Genomic DNA, 26,141 nt, shown 5'->3' on the forward strand with positions numbered 1-26,141 from the left:
CAACAATAAATAAAACTTGATAGCATGGAAAATTCCTTACTTTTTTGAATAATTTTATTAAACTATTCACAATTTGAAAAAACAATAAGCCATGGCTGGTGTGGCCCAAAAACCGCTCCGCTGCTTTTCAATTTATTTATTGAATACTTGGATTTCTGAGGTTATGTGCTCGACCACTTATTTCATCTGACCACTTAAATTTATGTCAGTTCTTGCAATTGACTTTGGCAATGAAAATTGCCTCGTAGGTATTCCCGGACGTGGGGGCGTTGATGTTTTAACAAATCAAGCATCAAAACGTTTGACACCATCAATGATTGCAATTTCTGATGAACGTTGCTATGCTGGTGAAATGGCTAAAACACAGCAAATGAGCAATGTCGCAGGAACAATAACCCAACTTAAAAGATTAGTCGGTCTTAAATATGATGATCCAGAACGTGAAACAATCGAAAAATTAATTGGCTACAAACTTGTTAAATTAGATGATGGCATGATTGGCGTCGAAGTATCCACAAACTACAAGAAAGAAGTACTCAGAGTTGAACATTGTGTTTCAATCTTACTCAAGCAATTATTTGTTATTGCTAAGAACCATAACACAAATGCCAAAGATTGTGTTATTGTTGTTTCTCCATGGTGGACAGAATCTCAACGTCGTGTCATTCTTGATGCTGCAGAAATCCAAGGATTAAATGTTCTTAAACTTTTGAACTCCACAACAGCAGCCGCTATTACATACTCAATGTATCACCGTTCCAAGCTTCCAGATGATGCAGACAAAAAGGTTCCTATTGCATTCATTGATTTTGGTGATTCATCATTAAATGTTGCAATAGCTCTTTTAAGCAAAGGTGCAGTTGAAATCAAGAGCTTCTCATGCAATAATCATCTTGGTGGCTCCAATTTCACCACTGCTTTATCTGATTATTTGTTAGGAATTGTAGAAAAGAAATACAAGATCAATCCAAGGAACAACCAACGTGCTATGATACGTTTCCGTGAAGCCGTTGAACGTCTTAAGAAGAGTCTTACTGTTAATTCCAAGATGATGTTTGAAGTTCAAAACCTTATGAATGACATTGATGTCCATTTCTTTGTCGAGCGTAAAGAATTTGAAGATCTTATCACAGACTTAGTAGCCCAAATCAATGAACCAATTGAAACTGCATTAAAACTTGCAAAGGTCAAGAAAGAAGATCTTTTTGCCATCGAAATGTATGGTGGTGGGTCCCGTGTTCCATTAGTCAAAGCGCGCATTGAGGAAATCTTTGGACGCAAGGCCACGCAATCACTCGACCTCGATGAGTGCTTCTTAACGGGCGCCGGTTTCCAAGCCGCCATTTTATCGCCTCAATTCCAAGTCAATCTCGATGTCAAGGACGCAGCACCATTCCAAGTTATGGTTGAATACGTATTACCAGATGGTGAGAAAAAGACACTCGAATTGTTCAGGCAATTTAACCCTGTTCCATCAACAAAGAAAGTACCAATCCGTATGAAGGGTACTGCACATGTTCGCTTCTATAGCACTAATGGCGATATTGGATCCGTTGATATCGTTTCTCCAGTTGAAGAAGAACAACGTATAAATCTCCTTGTCCGCTTGACGCCCGATGGTCTTCTCGATGTTAAAGATGCATATTACATTGTCAAGGAAACAGTCATCGAACAACCAAAGCCGAAACCAGCACCAAAGAAGGAAGAAAAGAAGGAGGAAAAGAAAGAAGAGGCCAAGCCCGAAGATAAGAAAGAAGAAGCTAAACCAGAAGAGAAGAAGGAAGAGAAGAAGGAGGAAGCTAAGCCTGAGGAGAAGAAAGAAGAAAAGAAGGAAGAATCCAAACCAGAAGAGAAGAAAGAAGAGGCTAAGCCAGAAGAAAAGAAGGAAGAGAAGAAGGAGGAAGAGGAGAAGCCAAAGACAAGGATTGTCGAGAAGCAAATTCAAGTTGCATTCAAGTTCACACCAACATTCGGCCTCTCAGCTGAACAAAAGAAGGCTATTAAGGAACTTGATGACGACATTGTCAAGCGTGACCAACAAGCAGAGCTCATCATCTCAACTAAGAACGAACTTGAGACATACATCTATTCCGTTCAGAACGCAATGACACGCGACTATCCCGAATATTTCGATCCCGCTAAGCTTCCCGAATACCAAAAGAAGTTGGAGGAAGTCCACAACTGGTTCTGCGAAAACGAATTTGAAGATTTACCACTTCAGGAATGGCTCAACCACTTGAACGAGTTAAAGGCATTTGGCGAAGACCCAGCGAACTTCAGAAAGTTACGTAACAGGATACCAAACGACATCCATGAATATAGGAATAGAGCTACAGAGATACAGAAGAAGCTCGACTCGAAGGACGAGAAGTTTGCGCACATCACTGATGACGAAAGAAAGCCACTTAGAGATGAGCTTAAGAAGTTCGATGATATGTTGAAGAAGAAGGAAGAAGACTTGAAGAACACGCCTTTGTACAAGAGGCCTGTGTTCTCTAAGTCAGAAATAGAAACAAACATTAATGGCATCGAGTCACGTGTTAACACGTTGATGGCTAAGCCTAAGCCAGCGCCACCTAAGAAGGAGGAGAAGAAGGAAGAAAAGAAGGACGAGAAGAAAGAGGAAAAGAAGGACGAAAAGAAGGAAGAAGCAAAGCCTGAGGAGCAAAAGAAAGAGGAAGAAAAGAAACCAGAAGAAGATAAAAAGACAGACGATAAACCTAAAGAAGAAAACAAGGAACAAAAAGCTTAAAATTCTAAATAAAGATATTTGAAGTCTTAATTCAATGTTTTTGGAAATTAACAGTGCATAAGTTGTTGAGCAATTTGGAAGTTTTGGGTTTAAGAAGATTTCTCTCTCATTTCGAAATTTTTGTTGCCGTTGTTCAGCTTTCTCTGTGGTTTGTTTTGTTGTGCTTTTATATGTATTTTAAATATAAAATTTTGCATGTTGCGATGAAATGTCTTTTTTCGAATAGAAAATTTTAATTGATTAAAATTAATTTTTGTATTGTTAGCGATAATTATTTTCTTTTTTGGGTTAAATAACTGTAATTTTCAAGTGATACAGTGAATCTTATTGTTCCGATAATTTCCTAAAACGCAAGCTTTTGATTTCATTTGAAAATAATCCATTCCTTTCAAAATTCGGGTGTTTTCCAAGATTAATTCACAATTTGTGTCAAATGACAAAGAATTGAATTATCGATAATTCCAATGAATCCAATCACATCACAAAATAAATGTTCGCTCTTTTGTTAATTAGCACATTAAGCTCAGATTACATAGAGCCAATCGAAATCCCACAAGGTCTTTCAAACGCAGATGCTTGTGCAATCTGCAAGACAGTCGTTTCAGGAATCACAAACATCTTAGATAACACCAAAGTCCAATCTGCTATCGCTCAATTAGCAGCACAACTTTGCACTAAGTTCTCCCTCCAAGCCGCACAAAACCTTTGCAACACAATCATCACAGGTTATCTTCCAAAGGTTCTTTCATTCATCTCTAGCGGAATTTCCAAAGCTGATATCTGCACAAAACTTAGCCTTTGCAAGTCCAATGATGATGAAGTTGATTACATCGAAATCCCAGAAGGTCTCGAAAACGGTATCGCATGCTCAATCTGCAAACATCTTGTTTCTGGTGTCTCTTCAATCTTAGCTAGCACAACAGTCCAAACAAAGGTTACAGAATATGCTGAAAAGATCTGCGCTCGTTTCCCATCAATCGGTCGCACATTCTGCAACAAGATCGTTTCATACATTCCAAACATCATGAACTGGCTCTCAACAGGTCTCACCAACTTAGAAGTTTGCACTAAGATCAAGATCTGCAGCTCCAACGATGACAACGATGATGCATACCTCGAATTATACCTTGAAATGGATGAAGGCGATTATGTCACAGACATTGAACTCCCACTTGGTCTCTCCAACGCAGACAACTGCGCAATTTGCAAGAAGGCTGTCAGCTATGTTTCATCAGCTATGAAGAGCAGCACAGTCCAATCAGTCGTTAAGGCCGCCGCTACAGCAGCATGCAGCTACATCACCAGTGGTGTTGGCGCAGCACTTTGCAAGACAATCATCAGCGTTTCCATCGGCCCAATCATGACATGGCTCGGCAACAAACTTTCAACATCCAGCGTTTGCACTAAACTTAAGATCTGCAGCTCAAATGCCGATGATGAAGTTGATTACATCGAAATCCCAGAAGGTCTCGAAAACGGTATCGCATGCTCAATCTGCAAACATCTTGTTTCTGGTGTCTCTTCAATCTTAGCTAGCACAACAGTCCAAACAAAGGTTACAGAATATGCTGAAAAGATCTGCGCTCGTTTCCCATCAATCGGTCGCACATTCTGCAACAAGATCGTTTCATACATTCCAAACATCATGAATTGGCTCTCAACAGGTCTCACCAACTTAGAAGTTTGCACTAAGATCAAGATCTGCAGCTCCAATGATGTCGATAATGATGATGCATACCTCGAATTATACCTTGAAATGGAAGAAGGTGACTACGTTACAGAAGTCGAACTCCCATTAGGCCTTTCCAACGCAGACAACTGTGCAATTTGTAAATCAGCTGTTGGCTTCGTCTCCGCTGCTATGGGCAACAGCATTGTTCAAGCAATCGTTAAGGCCGCCGCTACAGCTGCATGCGGTTTAATCAGCGGTGGTGTTGGTGCTGCTCTTTGCAAGACAATCGTCTCCGTTTCCGTTGGCCCAATCATGAGCTGGCTCAGCAGCAAACTCTCATCATCAAGCATCTGCACTAAACTCGGCTACTGCAAGTCTAACTCAATCGATTTCCTCGATTTTGATGTTGAAGAAGAAGATGATGACGAAATCTACTACATCCCAATTCCAGAAGGCTTAGACAACACTGTTGCATGCACAGTCTGCACAACAGTCGTTACTGGCATATCAACAATCATGAAGGACACCAGCGTTACATCACAAATCGCAAGCCTCGCTGCTAACCTTTGCACAAAGGTCCCAACATCTGCACAAAGCATCTGCAAGACAATCATCAACAACTACCTTCCAAAGGTTATCAGCTGGCTCGGAAGCGGTCTTTCCAAGTCAAACATCTGCAGCAAGTTAAGTCTTTGCTAAACTCGTTTGATAAGTAAAAACTTATCTTAATATTATCAATTTGTAATGAATATTCATCGCTATAACTTTCAATGACTGTTGTAAATATTGATAATTGAAAGAACATTGCTTAAAGTAACGATTTCTCACAAGTTTTCGTTTTCTTGAATCTGCTCTTACACGATTTTTTGTCAGTTTCTACTTGAACTATTGCCTAAAACAGAAGAAGAATTTCGTTATCATTCAATTCATCTTGACTATCTTACATCGTTCGTCACTCTCCTTCCTGAGCAAATTCTAACATATTATTGATGAAATAAAATCATTACAAGAGGCGAATTTGCTACGGAAATATATATTATCACCTTATAAGGTGATCATGAAAGTAATGAAGAAAATGCAAAGAAAATTAAAGATAATGAGAAATATATTGAAGAAAGCGCCTGGTGAAATACTCCTTAAAAGTTACGTATAAATCCAGGTGCCCAACGCTAAAGAGACATATTTCACGAAATTAAGGGGAAAAGAGGAAGATGATTATTGGTAAATGTTCGAAGGTCCGATACTCAAGTGCACATCCAAGGATAAGGGCATTGTAAACAAATTCTTTTCGAAGTAAATTGAATTATCTGAGCATTATGATTAAAACTATAAAATGATTTTGTTTCAAATTTAGTAAAACTAAGGAATATGAATACAAATTCTTATCAAGCAGATGTTAATAAGCGACTTAACATTCATGTAAATCGATATTGAAAAGAATTCGAGTGAATATTTCAAAAATATCACATATATATTGTTTGTTATTATTTTCTTTAGATTTAACAAATCGAAGAAATTCAATACATAGATCAGTTTCTTTAGGATTACTTAAAAAAAATGAATAAATTAATTGACAAACGATTAAATTATAAGAATATTGAACATTTGGATCATACATTTTCATTAATGATTCAACAACTTCTATGATGTTATCATTTTTTAAACAATAAATATTTTGTTCTATATCTTTTAAATAATTAAGACCTGTCATTTTATTTTTTAAATTTTTGTTTTAATCTGTCACTTTTCGACTTTTTGAGTATGTTACTGAAAAGTGGTTCTTTGTTTTCACCATATTCAAATCATAAAGTAAATTCAGAATACAAAAACAATTAAACAAAATTCCAAAACGAACATAAAATAAATCTAATTGACATATTCACAATATTTCATTAACATTAATAATATATTGATGTTTATTATATATAAATACTTAACATATTGATTATGATTTGGTCTATCTTTAAACTGATGCCCATTATTTGTTTCATATTTTCGTATATGGATCCTGATTAAAATTAAAGTTTAAAATAATTTTTTTTGTTATTCAATATAAAGTAATTAGAGATTAACTAATAGAGAAAACATAATGTACAAATATAATGATACTTAATAGGAATATATATAGTTTCGTCAATATGAAGTAAATAAGAAATGGCACAAAGTGAAATTATAAATTATTCAAAATATATAATAATAATATAGATCAAAATTCAAAAATTGAACCATTAAAATTATTATTTGAAAAAAAATTGTTTTTTATTAAGATTTCATAACATATTATTAATTATTTCAAAATTGTAATAATTATTATTATGTCTATATTTGTTTTTTTGGAAAACGCACTTTTAATTTTATATAAAATATTTATTCGACATTTTTATTTAAATTGAAACATCAACTTCAACATTTTTATATGATTTTTTCCTTATAATTATAATAACTACCACAACTACAACTATAACAAATAACACACATGCCACAATAATCCCAGCCAGAGCACCATCAGATAATTTACCATTGTTATTGTTATCTTCTGAATCTGTTTCAACAGATTCTTTTGTTATTGTTTCTGTTTCTTCATCTGTTTCTATGGATTCTATTGTTTCTGTTTCTGTTTCTTTTTCTGGTTCTACATGTTCTTTTGTTACTATTACTTCTTCTGGTCCAATTATATAAATAATTTCTTGAGATAAATTAATCTCATCGCCAGACTTCATAATAGGTAAATCATTTCCGAAATGACCAAAACATTCTGAAACTTCACCAACAATTTTTATATTTCTTTTGTAAACATCATCATTTGGTATCCAGAATGCAAATCCGTTTTTCCCGTCAGGTCTTTTCCAAATTAACTTTAAATGTTCTTCTTCCATATAATCAATGTTTTTATAATCAATTGAACCTGAAGGTTTTGCACGTGTTAATGCTTTTAATCCATAATATGCAGGTTTTGGATCCAAATTTCGATGCACAATTCCAAAGAAGCTTTCTGGATCATCTTCATCTGTTTCTGTTGCCCTAAACTCATAATTAAAGAATTTCTCAACACCAAATCTTGATGCAAGTAAATAATTTTGTGGAACATATATTCCTTGTTCCCTTTCAGTTCCAACTTTATTACCATTATTCGTAGTAAATGTAAGAGAACTAATAATAACACTTCCTTTTAGATCAGAATCATAATCATATATAAGTACTGCAGGTTCTTTAAAGTGCATTGTTTCATTAATACCATATAAAATTGGAATCATTCGGTCATTAGGTTTATCAAGTAATGTATCATTGAAAAATCGTGTTCCAACTTTAGTTGAAAGATTAAATGTTCGAAGTTCATTCGGTACTTCAGATGAATATTCAAGAATACCTTGTGGTGGAACAATCGTTGGATATCCCCAACTTGAAATGAAATTAATTTTTAACTTCCTTCGTGCTTCTGTTTCAACATTATAATATAATGGAACACCTTGAAGAAAAACAAGTTTCCCGCCATTCTTAACAAAGGAATATGTTGCATTAAATGCAATTTGTGTATAATATTCTGATGGAGGTACTATTACCATATCAAAGTCTTCTTCTAAAGTATGGTTTTGGATAAAATAATAATCAAAATCAATGTTCTTAATTTCAAAATCTGAAAATTCGGTACCATTAAGTGCTTCTGAAAGAATTGAGCGAAGTGGAGTTACACAAAGACTAGATCCACCTGTGAAGTTAATGCCATGAAGATATCCAATCCTTTTTTATCTTTTTGTAATTGGTTGTTTTCGGAAGCATGGAAAAAAATTGTCTTGAACAACCATCTTGGATAATCAAAACCTTTATAGTGAGTGGAATAACCCATTTCTGTGATCCAAATAGGAAAATCTCTTTTTTTTTTTTTTTTTTCTTTGGCAAGATTTACAAAAGATTCAATATCTTTCTTGAAATATTCAACCATGGTGAAATTGTGAAGGCCAGCACGATATGGATGAATATTTATTATGTCGAAAGGAAGATTACCATCTTTAAACTCATTTAATGAAAAAAAGAAAAAAATTATTGGAGCACCTGCAAGTCCTCCAAAGACAACTTGGAGTGAAGAATTAATTTCCTTAATAGCTTTATATGACTCTCTTTTAAAAGTAAAGCATAACCAGCTGGATCAGGTGTACCACCCCAGAACCCTGCTATATTTGGTTCATTTAAAATTTCCCAATACTTAAGTTCTGATTGGTAGCGACTTACAATCATGCGCGTTCGATCAATAGCTTCCTCTAGATAATTTATTGGTGGTCGATTTTCATAAGTTATAATTGGCAATACATTAAGTGAGTGATTACGAACTGGACCCATGACAAACTCAAATCCATCTATGTTATATATGTATCGATACCAATCAAAATCAGTTCTTATCCATTGAATTCCAGCATCTTTGATTCTGTCAAGAATCGTATTGTTTTCTAGGTATTCATCTCTGCTAATATGAGCAGCAACACCGTATGGTGATTCTAAATTTGTTACATGGATTGGAAGAAAAAACAAGAACATTAAATTCAATAAACATTCAAATGTTACAGTCGCAGATTTGAGAGAAGTTACTAATTTAAATACTTTACAAAAATAAATTAAAGAATTTCCTGAATCAAAAAATGTAAAATATTTATTGATCAAGTTCGAGAGATAAATCTTCATGTTCTTTGGAATATAACTCAAGCCTGTCAATAACAGGTATAGATTGAAGGAATGAGTCAAAATTTGTTGTGGTTGAAAATGATGTATCAACACTTGATGTACTTTTTCTTCTTGCAAAAAATTTTGAAGTTTTAAACCTAACTGTGTTATCAAATGACACTCGTGGAATATCATTTCTTTTGTTGCGAAGCATTCCTAAATCAACTGTATTTGATAATATCTTTTTATCTAAACTATCATTTAAAGAAACAATTTGATTTTGTTGTTTATTATGATCAATTGATAAAATTGGAAATGATTCTTTATCATTTGTATTTGATTCATTTATAACAACAAAAGGAATTAATGAATACGAAGAAGATGAAGAATTTGATTTAATTTCGGTGTTATTATTTGCTTGTATCTTATTTGATGTTGTTGACGAAGAAGGATTATTTTTGGTTAATGGATACAGATAACAACACTTCATCATTTGTCTTATTTTTACCTTTCGATATTGATGGTGAATCATTATCAGATTGTTTTGCATTAGAATATTCTGAATTTTTATATGATGACTCGATGGTTTCTATATCATCAAAACTGAATGTAAATGAATTTGACTGTTTTTGCAATGTGTTATCTTTGAGTAAAGAATTTGTTTTTAATGGACGTTCTTCTTTCATTTGTGAATTATTTGTTTTATCTTCGCTTTTATTGATAATATTTTGTTGTTTTGATTTACTTTCATGATTATGATATGAAAATGGTTCAATGCTTTCTATTTCATGGAAACTAATTATTTTTTGGTTTGAATAATTTTCATGTTTACTATCACTAAGTATACTACTTTCCTGTGTTGAATCAGATGCTTTATTATTATGTAAAATTGATTTTTTGGTTTTCTGACTTAAGGTTTTCGATTTCATTGATATCAATTGTTTCTTGTTTTATATAAGAATTGTGTTTATTTTCGATGCTTTTCTGTTTTGTTTTATATTCATTAGATTTTTTATTGATTGATTGAATACTTATTTTATTTAGACTGACTGCTTCATTATTCATTCGAAAATTATATTGTTTTGCATTATCTCCACTTTTATTAATGAAATTTTGTCGCTTTAATTTTGAACTATTTTTACTTATGTAGGATTTGCTAAATGATGGTTCGATAATTTCGATTTCATCAAGACTTTTTACTTCTGTTTTTAAATGTGATTTGGTTTGTTTTGTTTCGTCTTCGCTTTGCTGTATTGACTTACGTTCTTTACTAAGATGTGAATTAGATTTTTTAAATGATGAATAAATGTTTTCTATTTCATTGATATTAATTGTATCTTGATTTGAATCGATTTTGTTTTGTTGCTCTGAATTAGATACTTTTCTATTATGCAAATATGATTTTTCATATGAAGGTTCTATAATTTCTATTTCATTAAGATTTAATTGTGAGTCAATACGCTTTGTTTTATCTTTACTTTTTCGATCAATTTTATGTTTTTCTGCTTGATGTTTTTTGGAATGATCATTATTTATTTTGGAGGAACGATTTCTGCTTTTATTAATCAAAATGTAACTTGAATTTTCCAATGGTTTGTTCTTATTAATTTCTATTTTTTCTTCTTTATTTATATTATTTACTGAATTAAATTGAGTTTCTTCATGTTTGATTTTATCACTGTTATTAGTATTTAATTGCTTATCATTATCTTTTATTTTCATAGTATTCTGTTTGAATGATTTATTATTTAAATCATTTTGTTTTTCATTATCTTTTGGGTTATATCTGGAATCGTATATAATTACATTAGATGGAATATTATTTGTGTTAGCATTGTTATTGATAATATATTGTCTTCTTTTTGTTGAAATCTTTTTATTCTTTTTTTCTATTTTAGTTTGTGATGTTTTCTTTTTTATTTCATTTATTTTTCTATGTTCATTAATTTCTGGTCCAATTGATGTTATCTTTTGTACTAATTTCTTTTGCTTTTTTGAACTTTCAACAACATAAAATTTATCTTCTTTTTCCACATTTTCATTAATTGTTTTAATGTTATTTGTTTGTGACTCAGTATCAACATGTTCCTTCTTTAAAATTTCTTCATTTTTACTTGGAAAAATTGGTTTAAAGTGTTCTGGCGTTTGATCATTTTTCTTTTCTTCATTAGGTATAAAAGTTTCTTTATTTTTTCCTGAAACATATGAAATTTCTTCCATTAATAAATTAATTTTCCCAAGGTTATAATTACATTGTTGATTTATTTCATTATCAATAAGTTTCGTATTTGGAGAATTAAAAGAATATGAATTAAATAAATCAGCTGCAAAACATAACATGCATAAACGGTCGTTAATTTCATTTGTATTTGGAACACGAATTCCAAGTACAAATAAAGCAACTTCTAATTCTTTCCAATTCTTTAATATATCATATGCGCTAAGGTTTTTCCCAAATGATATTCTTTGTAAACGAACAAGTTCTGGCCGAATTTTATTAAGAATTATAGAAACTATAACTCCGCTCCCAAAATCAGAGAGAAAATCATTTGGATAATAGTTATTGGAATTAAAGCAGATGCGTTGTGACCATTGAAGAAATGCAGATTCATATGAAGAAAGATCTTTTCCATAAATATTAAATGAAATTAGTGATGGTGATGCATTATATCTTAAATAAAAAGTTAATATACATTTGGCTAGTCGATCATGTGCATTTGTAAGTTGTGTGGAATTTAACTCATTAGCAGAAAAATCAATTATTGGAACATATGTTGCCAAATATGATCGAATTTTATTAAAATCAGAATTAATAAAATTAAACCTTTCATCTATACAAGAAATTGTAAGTGAATATAAGTATGGTTTACAAAATGGTTCATTTCCAGGTTGAGCCAGTTGTAATTTATATTTTGAAAGTTCAGAAAATAAGTTAACACTAGTAGTTTTAACATCTTTTTTCTTTGACATAAAAATTCTATAATTATGAAGTAAGAAAGAGCGAATCCATTCGATATGCACATGTTGCATCCGAATTAAAAAACGTTCATAATAAAAAGTGACAGCTAAAAAAATAGAACTATTACAAAAATCATTAATCTAATTAAAATTTATTAAAAAACAGATTGCTGCATATTAGAATAGGATCGCTTTTGAAAAAGTTACTTTTAGAGGAAAGAAATTCTATTTTAAAAGTTTTCTGATTGAACCATTTTGAAATTTAAAATCCATTTTCCAAAAGCATAGAATTAGTGCATGCAATAAGTTTTAAAACACTAATTTTAAATCAGTTTAATTAAATTTAAGTGTACCCTTCATCTTCTTAACCACTTATACCTTGTATTAATTCATAAAAAGAAATTGTTATTAATACTGGAAGTATTATTCATGTAAATTGAAGGTTATTTGATTATTCACTTATATTAATATTTTTATAAATTAACATGAATGTAGTTTATATTTATTATAATAAGGCAATAAAACATTAAATTTTTATATAAAATTGTTTTCTTGAAAATCTTTAGCAAAAGGATCTTCTTCAATATAACATAAATTAAAAACATTTTCTGTTGTAATATCATTGTTATTGATTCCATTTTCATTTTCTTGACAACTTGATATACTATTACGTTTTTGTTGACGATGACGAATTAAAAAGATAATAAGAAGTGAAATAATTAAAATAATTATAACACAAACAATTACAATAACAATAATAAGAATTTCTTGTGATTCTTTGTCTTTTTCTTCATTATTAAGAATTGTTTAAAAAGCAGAATAATATGTAATATATGATGAATATTCAAGAACGATATAATCATAATAAACAAATTTCGTTTCAATATAAGAATAAAATGATTTAAACATCGAAAGAGTAATAGTATTTGTGAAAATAGTTTTGGAAACAACTGTTTGTGTAATTGTTTGTGCAAAAATTAACGTTTGAATATATGTTCCACCAAATTGTAATGATTCTGTAAATGTATTTGATTTAGTATATGTATCTGAATTAGTAAGGGTGTTTGATTTAGTAAATGTATTCGATTTGGTAAGAGTATTTAATTTAGTAAGAGTATTCGAATTAGTAAATGTATTTGGCCTCGTAAATGTACTTGATTGTGAAAATGTATTCGTTTGCCAGGGATACTGAGAACATTCTTCAACTGGTGCACCTTATGATACACTAAATGTTTCTATTTGAAGGATTTTGAAATAAATCTGATGTCATAACATATTTAGATATTTACAAATTTATTAAAACATAATTCTTAAAGAATGTTCTTTACGTAAAAAGTGATAAATCTCTCATATGAAACACATTTCTTTCACACAAAACGCATTGAATTGGCATCAAATCGCGAAAATTCAAATTTTTCCAAAAATTAATTGTTTTTTACTGTTCTTCAGGGATACCTATTCCGTCGATACTCTTTTGGAAGTGCATTAACGCCGACTTTATCATTGTGAAAGTGTATTCGATATTCTCAGGCATCAGCCTCAGCTGGTCGTCCTGCTCGCTGCTGCTTGGCTTTACGAAGTGGTCGATGTAAGCGATTGTCGACGGCAGCTGCTCAGGCTCTGCCTGCACGAGCAGCAGTATTGCCATTGGCAGCCACTGGTCAGCTCCGACCTCCTTATGTCCCTCGAAAGTGAGCACGAACACCAATGAATTCAATGCGTCGCTAAAGTATTGCAACTTCAACAATGGCAACGGCGCGTCGAAAGCTTGTTGCAGTTGTTTCTTTGCAGTGTCCAATAGCTTTGGGTTTTGTTGGAAAGTTTCTGTGAAGTCGAAAGTGTTTTGTTCTAACAACTGATCCTTTTGGTTATGAATCCCATCATGACAGAGAGTGTCTTTTGTTACGAACTCAGGATTAACAGTTAAGAACCTCGACAATGGTAATTGTGTCATTACGATGTTGTGAAGGATCTCGACTTTCGTCGCATGTTGATATTGTTGGCTTGCGCACCATTCTTTGAAATTGTCGACAATGCCGCGGAAGAATGTCCTAAATTTGGGATCACTTATCTTGCATAAGTCATCATCGCATTGTATTGGTGATTCGGATGTCCATTTCTCAACAAGATAAAGGCGTAATACATCACGATATTCATCAATTGATTTCTTGATTGTCTTTGTAAGTTGTTCCATTTGGGTATATTCGGAGTTATACAATGAGATCTTGGATAACTTTTCTAAGCGTTGTGGTTGACGTTCTTTAAATTTTTCCTTAAGGAGCTCTAAGAATTGTTGGAAATTCATTCGATTTTGTCGATTGTTATGTGATGCCTCGAAATCATCAATCTTCATCTCTAATAATAATCGGTTATCTGGGCGTGCTAATTGTACTTGTGACTTAAGAAGCTCAATCATATTAGGCTTGTCATTAGATTGGGCGGGTATCGGTATCACGTCGACGCCCGTTAACATCTCACGAAGTTGGTATTCAATCTCATCGTCTTCTGATCGGCGCTCTTCGGGTTGACCGTTATGCTGATTTTCCTGGACGATAGGAATTGAGAATGGGAAAACTTGATAAACAGGTGAACTATCGGGTTGATTAGATTGGGTTATCTCAGTAAAGTTGGGATCTATCTTTTTGGCACTTTTAGAGAGAAGTCCTAATAAATGAAGATCTTCATTCGAAAAGAGTGCTGTCTTGCCAAGATCTGGAAGAATATCGGAAAGACGCTTAGATGAGAAGAGTTGGGAAGAGTTTTGGGAGCTTGCGATGATATCCCATAATTCTGATGATTTCGCAAGAACAGCAGTTTTGATGAAGCCCATGGCTTCGGGATTAATAGTAAATGATAGAGGAACAATGCCAAAACTACGTGGAGAGTTAAAGGCAGGCTCAAGGAATGAATCAATAAGACATTTGTCAGGTTGGTCAGAAAGGGATATAATTCGTTTGACAATGCCAGGACAGAACTGTGAATGTTCGTTCCACTTCTTAAGGAATTCAACGGCAAATTCATCGGCTTTGGCTTGATCTGTCACATTCTGAATGGAATTAACAAGATCGGCCATAACAGCATCGAAAAATTGGCGGAATGGAGGTACGGCAAAGATTACGCGGATGAATTGTGGTGTTTTATCTGGAGATACTTTAAATAATTCTTCAATGAATTTGGCATATTTTTCCCCAGATTCTGAGCTCCAAAGATACCCAAATAATCCAGGAATTGTTGAGTATGTGAGTTGATCAATTTCTTGGGAGATTTCAGAACTTTGAAGAAGATCAGCTAAAGCCCGAGCTAAAAGTTCATTATTATCAAGGAAGCTTGATATGACACGATTGTAGGCATTAGATGATGCAGTACCTTGATTTGTAAGGCGTTTTTCATCATCTTTTAATAAAGAATCAAAAAATGTAGCTTGGAGATTAATTGCCTTGTCGCCCATGGAACACATGTGAAGATATAATAAGAGTTTTTGTAAGGAAAAAACACGTTGTGATTCTGTTCGAAGATTTGTATTTAATTCTTGGATTTCAGTTTGCTGGAACTCATTGAAAATTTCCTCTCTCTTCAAGAGAAGCTGAACATGCCTGAGTTCATCCATAAGGTTTCTTTCTCCTTGTTCTGTCATTAGTTGTTGCACTTTTTCGTTGGTTTCAAAACCGCTTTTTTGAAAGGTTAATTGGCTGACAGTGGGCAATTTTTGCCTGTTTTAGTATCAGTAAAAATCTCAAGCATAGGATAAATTTAGTGAGATAATTCCGAGTCATTATGAACCAATTTATATTATAATTTAAAGATTATTCCATAATTTTTGCAAAAAATTGGGATTTTGAGATTTTTATATCAATAATATTGCATAGTGAAATTATATGAAAATTATGCGTTATTGAACTTAAATTCATGATTTGTTGTGAAGGCAAAATGGATATAAAATATAGTTCTTATCATCATCCTTATATAATAGCTTGAAAATATTTCAATTTCAATACAAGTGCTGTGTTATTTATATTTGTTATTAATTAATTAAGTTTGGCATGAAATTAATTAAAAAATATGAAATTTAAGTTAAATTTTTATGAAGATTTCAATGTATGTATGCAACGCATATTAAGGTGTGATTTTTACATTTTTTTTATAACAATAATACTAATTTCAATAGAGGTTATTTTATTTTTTATGGTGGTTTATAAGTAATATGCAATTCCCAATGGAAAGTTCTCAATATGAATTAATTAACTTAATAGGAAGAGGTGCAACCTCAGAGGTTTATTTAGCAAAATGTAAAATGAATGATCAAATATTAGCAATAAAAATTATTGATCTTGATGTATGTCCAATTGAAATTGATCAATTAAGGAGTGAAATATCATTTTGGTCTACATGCAATCATCCAAATGTTGTTAAATATATTGGTTCTTTTATTGAGAAATCATTACTTTATATTTTAATGGAATATATGAATGGAGGATCTATTTTCGAAATTTTAAGGTTTAATTCTCATCAAGGATTCCAGAATGAATCTTATATTGCTACATTTTTACAAGAAATAATAAAACCATTAGCATATTTTCATGATAAAAAAAGAATTCATAGAGATATAAAAGCTGGTAATATTTTATTTAATGATTCAGGAGAAATTAAATTAGCTGATTTTGGAATTGCTACTGATCTTCATGAAGCTGGGAAAATGAAAGAAGCAAGATATACTGTAGTTGGAACACCATGTTACATGGCTCCAGAAGTTATAGATGGGATAAATGGATATACTGAGAAGGCAGATATATGGAGTCTTGGGATAACAGCGATTGAAATAGCAACAGGTGAAGCTCCATTTTCTAAGCTATATCCATTAGAAGTTGCAATAAAAATATCAAATGAACCTCCACCAACATTACCTGAAGACAAAAACTTTTCATCTACATTTAATGACTTTGTAAAACAGTGTTTACAAAAGGATCCATCTAAAAGACCAACAGCTAAAGAATTATTAAATCATAGATTTCTTAAACAAGCAATTCCAACAACCGAATTATCAACTTTTCTTTTTAAAGATTTACCACTATTAGAACAAAGATATAAAATATGTCATAATATTAATGCAAAACACAAAATCGATAATAATTCATTAAAAAAAGCAGAATGGAATTTTGAAAAACAAGAAATTACTTCATCTTCAACTGAAGATGAATCAGCCTTCAATGGAGAAATCATTAAAAGAGGAAAATTTACGATCAGGAAAAGTAACATAGAAGGAAATCCTTCGAGTTCATTTGAAGAAAAACTTAATTCTATCGATGCTCGAATTCAAGATTTACAAGCTCGTATCACAGAACTTAAGGACACCACCAAAAAACTTATAAATCAAATACAAGAACTTTCAACTTCCATTTCATCACATTTAATAAAATAAAATCAATATAAACTTTAAAAATCTTTTATTGTATTTTAAGTTTATATGTTGATATAGATTTATCGAAAGCACCAACAAATAACTTATCTCCAATTATGGAAATACATCTTGTAGCTTTCTTCCAATCTTCAAGTTTAAACACTACGCTATCAGTTTCTACATCTATCGCAATTACAGTCATATCATTCGATGTTGTGATCAAAGTTGCTGACGATTTCCAAAGCATTTGAAGTTGTGTTAACCCATCACTTATTACATGTGTTAAAGTCTTCAAAACTTCAATTTCTTTCGAATTAACAGGCAAACGATAAATATATAATTTACATATATCAGTTAACGCTATAAATATCGATGGATCTGTGGGACATTGAACAAGATCTCTGATGCCCATCGCACTAGATGCAAATGCATTAGGGTTCATTGGGATTAAATGGTCAATTGAATAGTCATCGCTTGATCGAAAATGAAACATTGTGTCATTTTGAACCGAATATATGATTCCATTGTTAAGTGAACATAAAGCACTAATTGGATTATCATGTGGAAATGTTGATGATATAGAAAAGGTTTCAATGTCAATAATGCACATAAAGTTGTTACGTGATGCAGCAAATAATTTATTATCATTAATTGTAATGGCTATAATTGAACCTTGTGGAAGATTAAGAGTCTTGACAATAGAAAAGGTGGAAAGAGAAAGAATTCCTATAGTACCACTCATTGTCCCGAAATAGATATTATCATTTTGTCGGATAAAACAGAGAATTGTAGATAGTTTGGGGTTAATAAGAGCTATTTCTTCATTGTTTGGGCTAAGTTTTCTAATTGAACCATCTGTAAATGATGCTATTAAATAAGAATCATCAATGGATATCATCGAAATTGGTGATCCATTGAATGCTTTGGTATCTATTTTTGATTCAAGAGAATATTTCGGCCCTTTAACAAGCTTACGAATAATATCATTTTGATTTGATAATTTCATTTCACCAAGTAATTGTCGAAGTGTATGTTCTTGAAATGATCCTTCTTTGTATTGAACCTCAGCTTCACGAACAAGTGTATCAAATGTTTCTTTATAACCTTCTTCTTTGAGAAATTGGAGAACGACCTGAATTGGCTCCATATTGATTTAAACGTTCTTCACCGCCCGTTAAAATTTAACTCCAATAAAATGTTTGAGGAATTAAGCAACCAAAGTCAGCAGCAACCACGAAACTTACCTCAGTGGGCCAGTGGTATCATCATTCAAATTCAAAAACTTCTTTCTCTTCAATATCAAATAACAATTCACCGTTCCAAATTATGCTCTCTATTCGATGATTTTTTATATTTCATGAGAACATTTGAACCAGATGCATCTGTTAATGAAAATACTCTTCGCGAAGCTAATCAATCATTTGCTGATGTTTTAAATGAAACAATGAAAATTGTTTATTCATGTTCAAAAGTTCAATGGCTTACTACTGCAATTACATGGGATCATACAAGTGTTCTTAAATCTGTTATACAAATTCGATCACAAGCTAATAAATGTTCAATATCATTTGGCTGTAAGAACAAAAACTATTTTATAATATCCCAAAGCGATCTCAATGATCAAGACAAAATCGATATTATTGCACTCAAGAGTGCTTTAATGGATTATCAATCAAGTATTTCAATGCAACCACAAACACCCAAATTAGCCAACTCAATTCAAGTCCTTGAACAAAAGATTCAAGCTATTGGTCATCTTGAAGGTCTTGATGATGGACCAGGATTATCAACAATTCCACCATTTCTTCCTGAAGATAGTAACTCCGAAATTTCACACTCTGCATACGTCTTAGGCGATCTTATAGGCAATGGCACCTTTGGTTCTGTCTATACAGGCACAATGGTTGGCACCATGAAAAAAGTAGCTGTCAAAGAACTCAAAATGCACACACTTCGCGGCCGGCAACTTAAAACATTCAAGCGTGAAGTATGGGTTCTTAGTACTGTTAAGCATCCATCTGTTTTAGGACTTTTTGGTGTTACACTTACTCCACCATTTTGTATTGTTACTGAACTTCTTAAATGTTCATTAACATCACGAATGAGTTATTTAACGCCAACGCGACGCTCAATCATTGCGCTTAAAGTCGCAGAAGGAATGAACTCATTACATATGCATGGGATAATTCATCGCGACCTAAAAAGCGCAAACATTCTCTTGGATGATGATGATCAACCACGAATTTGTGACTTTGGACTTGTTGGATTTTTAACGCCTGAAGTACATACAGGTTTTGTAGGCACTGCGCAATGGATGGCGCCTGAGCTATTAAGGTCATCACCACATTATGATGAGAAAGTTGATGTCTATTCTTTTGCTGTTTTATTGTGGGAAATGTTGTTGTTAAAAGAGCAGCCTTATCCAGGGATGTCACAAGACCAAGTTGTGATGGCTGTAATACAACAAAAAATTAGGCCACAAATCCCATCAAATTATGGCCCTCCACAATTGATTAATCTAATAACAAAATGTTGGGATGAAGATCCAAAAGAAAGACCTTCATTTACTACAATTTGTCAATGTTTAATGAAGCCCGAATTTCATTTTGTAGGTACAAATGAAGATGATTTTCTAAATGCTTGTCCAATACAAGATATTCCTCAAATACAACAAACAATTCAAAACGATTATACAAGTTTTGAGGAGAACGTTAAGAAATTAACGTCTGAAGACATTTTGAAAGACGATGAAGCCTTACAGAAAATTGAAGCGTACTTCCCAAAGCTAAACGTTCAACTGCAAATTGAGGTGCTCCAAAAACTGCCGACGGTTATTGACTTTGAAAAATATTTAGCAACAAATAATGGTTATAGTTTCATAATTTCTTTATTTAATTATCCAAAAGAAATTATAATTGAACTTGTGAAAATCTTACAATCTTTAAATGTAAGATCGAACACATTTAAACAAGCAAAACTTTTAGAAAATCTTTCGAAATTAAAATATTCCGAATCATTAAATTTATTATCGAAAATAACAGTTAATTTTGATATAGCAAATCATATTGCAAAACATTGTTTACCATTTAATTATAATAATTATTATGTTTTACTCATCTATAAGAATTTGCTTTCTTACGCTTCTTTAAGACAAATAATTGCAAAATATAAAGAGCCAATTCAAATTGCAATAAAATATATGAACGAACACTTTAACGAATGTTTATTTGTGCTTTCATATTATCAATATAATGATCCAAAATTTGTTGATGAAATGGATTTGATAAATAATTTCAATAACAAAATAAATGAAAACCTAAAAGTCCTCGCAGTGATGTACCGAATGTTCGAAACATTACCAAACAATTATTTATCAAACTTTTCCGAATTGATTAAAAAATTATTCGCACAATATCCACAGTTCAAAGTACCAGAATTAGTGCAAAAACTTCAACCAATATTTTAATAAACTAACTTTAGAACTTTATAATGTATTTTTTTATAATCAATTTTTTTTTTTTGATTTAAAATATCCAAATTTTATTTAGTGTAAGCAGAATAAAGAAATATTATAAATATAAAACTTTATGTTGAAATCTTATTAAACAATTAGTTTTGAAGATAAAAACAATCAATAGTTTTGAAGAAGTGGATTTTCCCTATCAAAAAACATTGCATTATCATCTTTGAATAAAAATTCATAGAAAGTAGGCTTTACTTATTTTTGGAATTTGGGGACAGAAGCTCCCGTTTTTAATAAAAAATTATAATTTCTTACATAAAATTACAATTCAGTGACACTTTTATGAATAAATTTCTGAAATCCATTTCCATGTAAATTATTCAATTTTTATTTACCAAAAAATTTTGTTTTACCAACCAGTGGGTAATGGGTGATGGAGGTTGAGATTGTGACTTTGGTTGTACAAAACCTTGAAGCTTGTTCAAGGAAGTTATCTTCTGGATAAGTTCTTTTATATGACATGATCAGAAGGCGATGTAAACTTCGTTTCCTAATTTATGACTTCGCTTCCATGTATATATACATCAAAATTTTTAGGTGATTCCTCCTCATCCCAAAGAAGTTTAGAAGGATTATCCCAAAAAGGAAGAACTGAATTCCGAAACATATCGACCATTTTACATGCACCCTGAGGGTTGCTATTAGAAAAATGATTAAAATTTTCAATAACCAAGTTGATATCACCTTTAAAGTATGGAAGATAAAATAAAAAATTTCTACTATGAATTTCTTTTGAACTACCAACAGGACACTTGAAAGCACAACCTAATTTTTGGATACAAGATTCAAAATCATTTACATCTTTAAAATCAATTGCAACCAAATCTCTAGAATCTTCTAGAATATACTCATCAATTGGGTCTTTCGAATCACAAAAGACAACCATATTCCGACTGAAACTTTTCATTTCAAATCAAACCTGATTGCGTTCCAGAGAGTTTTCCCTGGCACTTTTTTATCAGTGATGCCAGTTTTTTTCTCATGTGTGTAGGTCTAAATATGTACATGTGTAAATTCATCAGTCTTCAGCATTTTAATAATCAAGAATATTAGCTTGATGAGCACTACAAAGTTGCATAAATCTTTTCCATATGTTTCAGGGTTCATGCGCTGTTTTAATTAGATTAGCTAAGAATGAATCACGGTTATTCACAAAACATGTTATTCAACCTAATCCAAGTCCGTTGATTTAATTATGCATCTGGACGAAAATCAAATGCACACGCATTTAAAACATTAATTTGGATACTATTTTCTTTAAACATTGGTTGGAGAATTGTACACAATTATTAAAACCGTTTGTAACGCAGTTCCTGTGAGGTTCCTTTTCGTAAATGATCAACTATAATTTTTGTACTTCGGTTGCATTGAGATATCCAAAACATTCCTGAATTATTCCAACAATATATATGGATATCAACTATTTCAAGTGAGACTGAAAGCAGATCCGGTGACATAAAAGCATTATCAGAATCCATCTTTTTTGTATGCACATTTTGTATTATCCATTGATTGCTAAAAAGTTACAAAATCACAAATAAAAATATTTCAAATTTTTATATCAAATCAAAATCAATTTAATTAATTTTTATTATATATTTGCATTATAACCAATTACTTTCATCTTCTTTAACAATATCTGCAACTAAATAATTTACATTTTCATTTTGTTTTGTACTTGATGTTGTTGAATTTTTGAAGTGTAATTTTGAAGTAGTTTTATCTTTTTTATTGTTATATTTAACTAAAAATATAACAATTCCAATAATTTTCAAAACAAATGCAATTGATCCACAAATTATTCCAATTAAAGCGACAAAATTTCATTAATAAAAGTGGAGATAATGTAAAACAATATAATTCTCGAATGAATAATGAAGCAGTCAGTCTAAATAAAATAAGTATTCAATCAATCAATAAAAAATCTAATGAATATAAAACAAAACAGAAAAGCATCGAAAATAAACACAATTCTTATATAAAACAAGAAACAATTGATATCAATGAAATCGAAAACCTTAAGTCAGAAAACCAAAAATCAATTTTACATAATAATAAAGCATCTGATTCAACACAGGAAAGTAGTATACTTAGTGATAGTAAACATGAAAATTATTCAAACCAAAAAATAATTAGTTTCCATGAAATAGAAAGCATTGAACCATTTTCATATCATAATCATGAAAGTAAATCAAAACAACAAAATATTATCAATAAAAGCGAAGATAAAACAAATAATTCACAAATGAAAGAAGAACGTCCATTAAAAACAAATTCTTTACTCAAAGATAACACATTGCAAAAACAGTCAAATTCATTTTACATTCAGTTTTGATGATATAGAAACCATCGAGTCATCATATAAAAATTCAGAATATTCTAATGCAAAACAATCTGATAATGATTCACCATCAATATCGAAAGGTAAAAATAAGACAAATGATGAAGTGTTGTTATCTGTATCCATTAACCAAAATAATCCTTCTTCGTCAACAACATCAAATAAGATACAAGCAAATAATAACACCGAAATTAAATCAAATTCTTCATCTTCTTCGTATTCATTAATTCCTTTTGTTGTTATAAATGAATCAAATACAAATGATAAAGAATCATTTCCAATTTTATCAATTGATCATAATAAACAACAAAATCAAATTGTTTCTTTAAATGATAGTTTAGATAAAAAGATATTATCAAATACAGTTGATTTAGGAATGCTTCGCAACAAAAGAAATGATATTCCACGAGTGTCATTTGATAACACAGTTAGGTTTAAAACTTCAAAATTTTTTGCAAGAAGAAAAAGTACATCAAGTGTTGATACATCATTTTCAACCACAACAAATTTTGACTCATTCCTTCAATCTATACCTGTTATTGACAGGCTTGAGTTATATTCCAAAGAACATGAAGATTTATCTCTCGAACTTGATCAATAAATATTTTACATTTTTTGATTCAGGAAATTCTTTAATTTATTTTTGTAAAGTATTTAAATTAGTAACTTCTCTCAAATCTGCGACTGTAACATTTGAATGTTTATTGAATTTAATGTTCTTGTTTTTCTTCCAATCCATGTAACAAATTTAGAATCACCATACGGTGTTGCTGCTCATATTAGCAGAGATGAATACCTAGAAAACAATACGATTCTTGACAGAATCAAAGATGCTGGAATTCAATGGATAAGAACTGATTTTGATTGGTATCGATACATATATAACATAGATGGATTTGAGTTTGTCATGGGTCCAGTTCGTAATCACTCACTTAATGTATTGCCAATTATAACTTATGAAAATCGACCACCAATAAATTATCTAGAGGAAGCTATTGATCGAACGCGCATGATTGTAAGTCGCTACCAATCAGAACTTAAGTATTGGGAAATTTTAAATGAACCAAATATAGCAGGGTTCTGGGGTGGTACACCTGATCCAGCTGGTTATGCTTTACTTTTAAAAGAGTCATATAAAGCTATTAAGGAAATTAATTCTTCACTCCAAGTTGTCTTTGGAGGACTTGCAGGTGCTCCAATAATTTTTTTCAATGAAACATTAAATGAGTTTAAAGATGGTAATCTTCCTTTCGACATAATAAATATTCATCCATATCGTGCTGGCCTTCACAATTTCACCATGGTTGAATATTTCAAGAAAGATATTGAATCTTTTGTAAATCTTGCCAAAGAAAAAAGTAAAGAAAAAAGAGATTTTCCTATTTGGATCACAGAAATGGGTTATTCCACTCACTATAAAGGTTTTGATTATCCAAGATGGTTGTTCAAGACAATTTTTTCCATGCTTCCGAAAACAACCAATTACAAAAAGATAAAAAGGATTGGATATCTTCATGGCATTAACTTCACAGGTGGATCTAGTCTTTGTGTAACTCCACTTCGCTCAATTCTTTCAGAAGCACTTAATGGTACCGAATTTTCAGATTTTGAAATTAAGAACATTGATTTTGATTATTATTTTATCCAAAACCATACTTTAGAAGAAGACTTTGATATGGTAATAGTACCTCCATCAGAATATTATACACAAATTGCATTTAATGCAACATATTCCTTTGTTAAGAATGGCGGGAAACTTGTTTTTCTTCAAGGTGTTCCATTATATTATAATGTTGAAACAGAAGCACGAAGGAAGTTAAAAATTAATTTCATTTCAAGTTGGGGATATCCAACGATTGTTCCACCACAAGGTATTCTTGAATATTCATCTGAAGTACCGAATGAACTTCGAACATTTAATCTTTCAACTAAAGTTGGAACACGATTTTTCAATGATACATTACTTGATAAACCTAATGACCGAATGATTCCAATTTTATATGGTATTAATGAAACAATGCACTTTAAAGAACCTGCAGTACTTATATATGATTATGATTCTGATCTAAAAGGAAGTGTTATTATTAGTTCTCTTACATTTACTACGAATAATGGTAATAAAGTTGGAACTGAAAGGGAACAAGGAATATATGTTCCACAAAATTATTTACTTGCATCAAGATTTGGTGTTGAGAAATTCTTTAATTATGAGTTTAGGGGCAACAGAAACAGATGAAGATGATCCAGAAAGCTTCTTTGGAATTGTGCATCGAAATTTGGATCCAAAACCTGCATATTATGGATTAAAAGCATTAACACGTGCAAAACCTTCAGGTTCAATTGATTATAAAAACATTGATTATATGGAAGAAGAACATTTAAAGTTAATTTGGAAAAGACCTGACGGGAAAAACGGATTTGCATTCTGGATACCAAATGATGATGTTTACAAAAGAAATATAAAAATTGTTGGTGAAGTTTCAGAATGTTTTGGTCATTTCGGAAATGATTTACCTATTATGAAGTCTGGCGATGAGATTAATTTATCTCAAGAAATTATTTATATAATTGGACCAGAAGAAGTAATAGTAACAAAAGAACATGTAGAACCAGAAAAGAAACAGAAACCGAAACAATAGAATCCATAGAAACAGATGAAGAAACAGAAACAATAACAAAAGAATCTGTTGAAACAGATTCAGAAGATAACAATAACAATGGTAAATTATCTGATGGTGCTCTGGCTGGGATTATTGTGGCATGTGTGTTATTTGTTATAGTTGTAGTTGTGGTAGTTATTATAATTATAAGGAAAAAAATCATATAAAAATGTTGAAGTTGATGTTT

The 26,141-nt window shown here is 31.4% G+C and overlaps 8 protein-coding genes across 8 annotated transcripts; 4 read left to right on the forward strand and 4 right to left on the reverse strand.

The window, feature by feature from the left end:
- Positions 1-202: 202 nt before the first annotated feature.
- Positions 203-2,752, forward strand: GO595_000206 (dnaK protein; the record flags this gene model as incomplete). The annotated part of the gene is made up of 1 exon (XM_067914924.1): positions 203-2,752. The coding sequence occupies one exon, from the start codon at positions 203-205 to the stop codon at positions 2,750-2,752; it is 2,550 nt and encodes an 849-aa protein (XP_067779661.1).
- A 490-nt stretch (positions 2,753-3,242) lies between these two features.
- GO595_000207 (proactivator polypeptide-like) lies at positions 3,243-5,123 on the forward strand (the record flags this gene model as incomplete). The annotated part of the gene is made up of 1 exon (XM_067914935.1): positions 3,243-5,123. One exon carries the CDS (start codon positions 3,243-3,245, stop codon positions 5,121-5,123), a length of 1,881 nt encoding a protein of 626 aa, XP_067779662.1.
- A 1,685-nt stretch (positions 5,124-6,808) lies between these two features.
- Positions 6,809-7,987, reverse strand: GO595_000208 (beta-galactosidase-like protein; the record flags this gene model as incomplete). The annotated part of the gene is made up of 1 exon (XM_067914946.1): positions 6,809-7,987. One exon carries the CDS (start codon positions 7,985-7,987, stop codon positions 6,809-6,811), a length of 1,179 nt encoding a protein of 392 aa, XP_067779663.1.
- Positions 7,988-8,462: 475 nt separating this feature from the next.
- On the reverse strand, positions 8,463-8,954 carry GO595_000209 (beta-galactosidase-like protein; the record flags this gene model as incomplete). Its single annotated transcript, XM_067914957.1, has 1 exon — positions 8,463-8,954. One exon carries the CDS (start codon positions 8,952-8,954, stop codon positions 8,463-8,465), a length of 492 nt encoding a protein of 163 aa, XP_067779664.1.
- Positions 8,955-13,470: 4,516 nt separating this feature from the next.
- GO595_000210 (uncharacterized protein) lies at positions 13,471-15,669 on the reverse strand (the record flags this gene model as incomplete). Its single annotated transcript, XM_067914969.1, has 1 exon — positions 13,471-15,669. One exon carries the CDS (start codon positions 15,667-15,669, stop codon positions 13,471-13,473), a length of 2,199 nt encoding a protein of 732 aa, XP_067779665.1.
- Positions 15,670-17,476: 1,807 nt separating this feature from the next.
- On the reverse strand, positions 17,477-18,577 carry GO595_000211 (uncharacterized protein; the record flags this gene model as incomplete). The annotated part of the gene is made up of 1 exon (XM_067914980.1): positions 17,477-18,577. The coding sequence occupies one exon, from the start codon at positions 18,575-18,577 to the stop codon at positions 17,477-17,479; it is 1,101 nt and encodes a 366-aa protein (XP_067779666.1).
- Positions 18,578-18,787: 210 nt separating this feature from the next.
- On the forward strand, positions 18,788-20,325 carry GO595_000212 (TKL family protein kinase; the record flags this gene model as incomplete). Its single annotated transcript, XM_067914991.1, has 2 exons — positions 18,788-20,221; positions 20,305-20,325. 2 exons carry the CDS (start codon positions 18,788-18,790, stop codon positions 20,323-20,325), a joined length of 1,455 nt encoding a protein of 484 aa, XP_067779667.1.
- A 3,666-nt stretch (positions 20,326-23,991) lies between these two features.
- On the forward strand, positions 23,992-25,530 carry GO595_000213 (beta-galactosidase-like protein; the record flags this gene model as incomplete). The annotated part of the gene is made up of 1 exon (XM_067915002.1): positions 23,992-25,530. One exon carries the CDS (start codon positions 23,992-23,994, stop codon positions 25,528-25,530), a length of 1,539 nt encoding a protein of 512 aa, XP_067779668.1.
- Between the last annotated feature and the right edge of the window lie 611 nt (positions 25,531-26,141).

This window comes from Histomonas meleagridis (genome assembly GCF_020186115.1).
Source record: "Histomonas meleagridis strain 2922-C6/04-10x chromosome Unknown contig_1, whole genome shotgun sequence".
NCBI classification, from domain to species: domain Eukaryota; phylum Parabasalia; order Tritrichomonadida; family Dientamoebidae; genus Histomonas; species Histomonas meleagridis.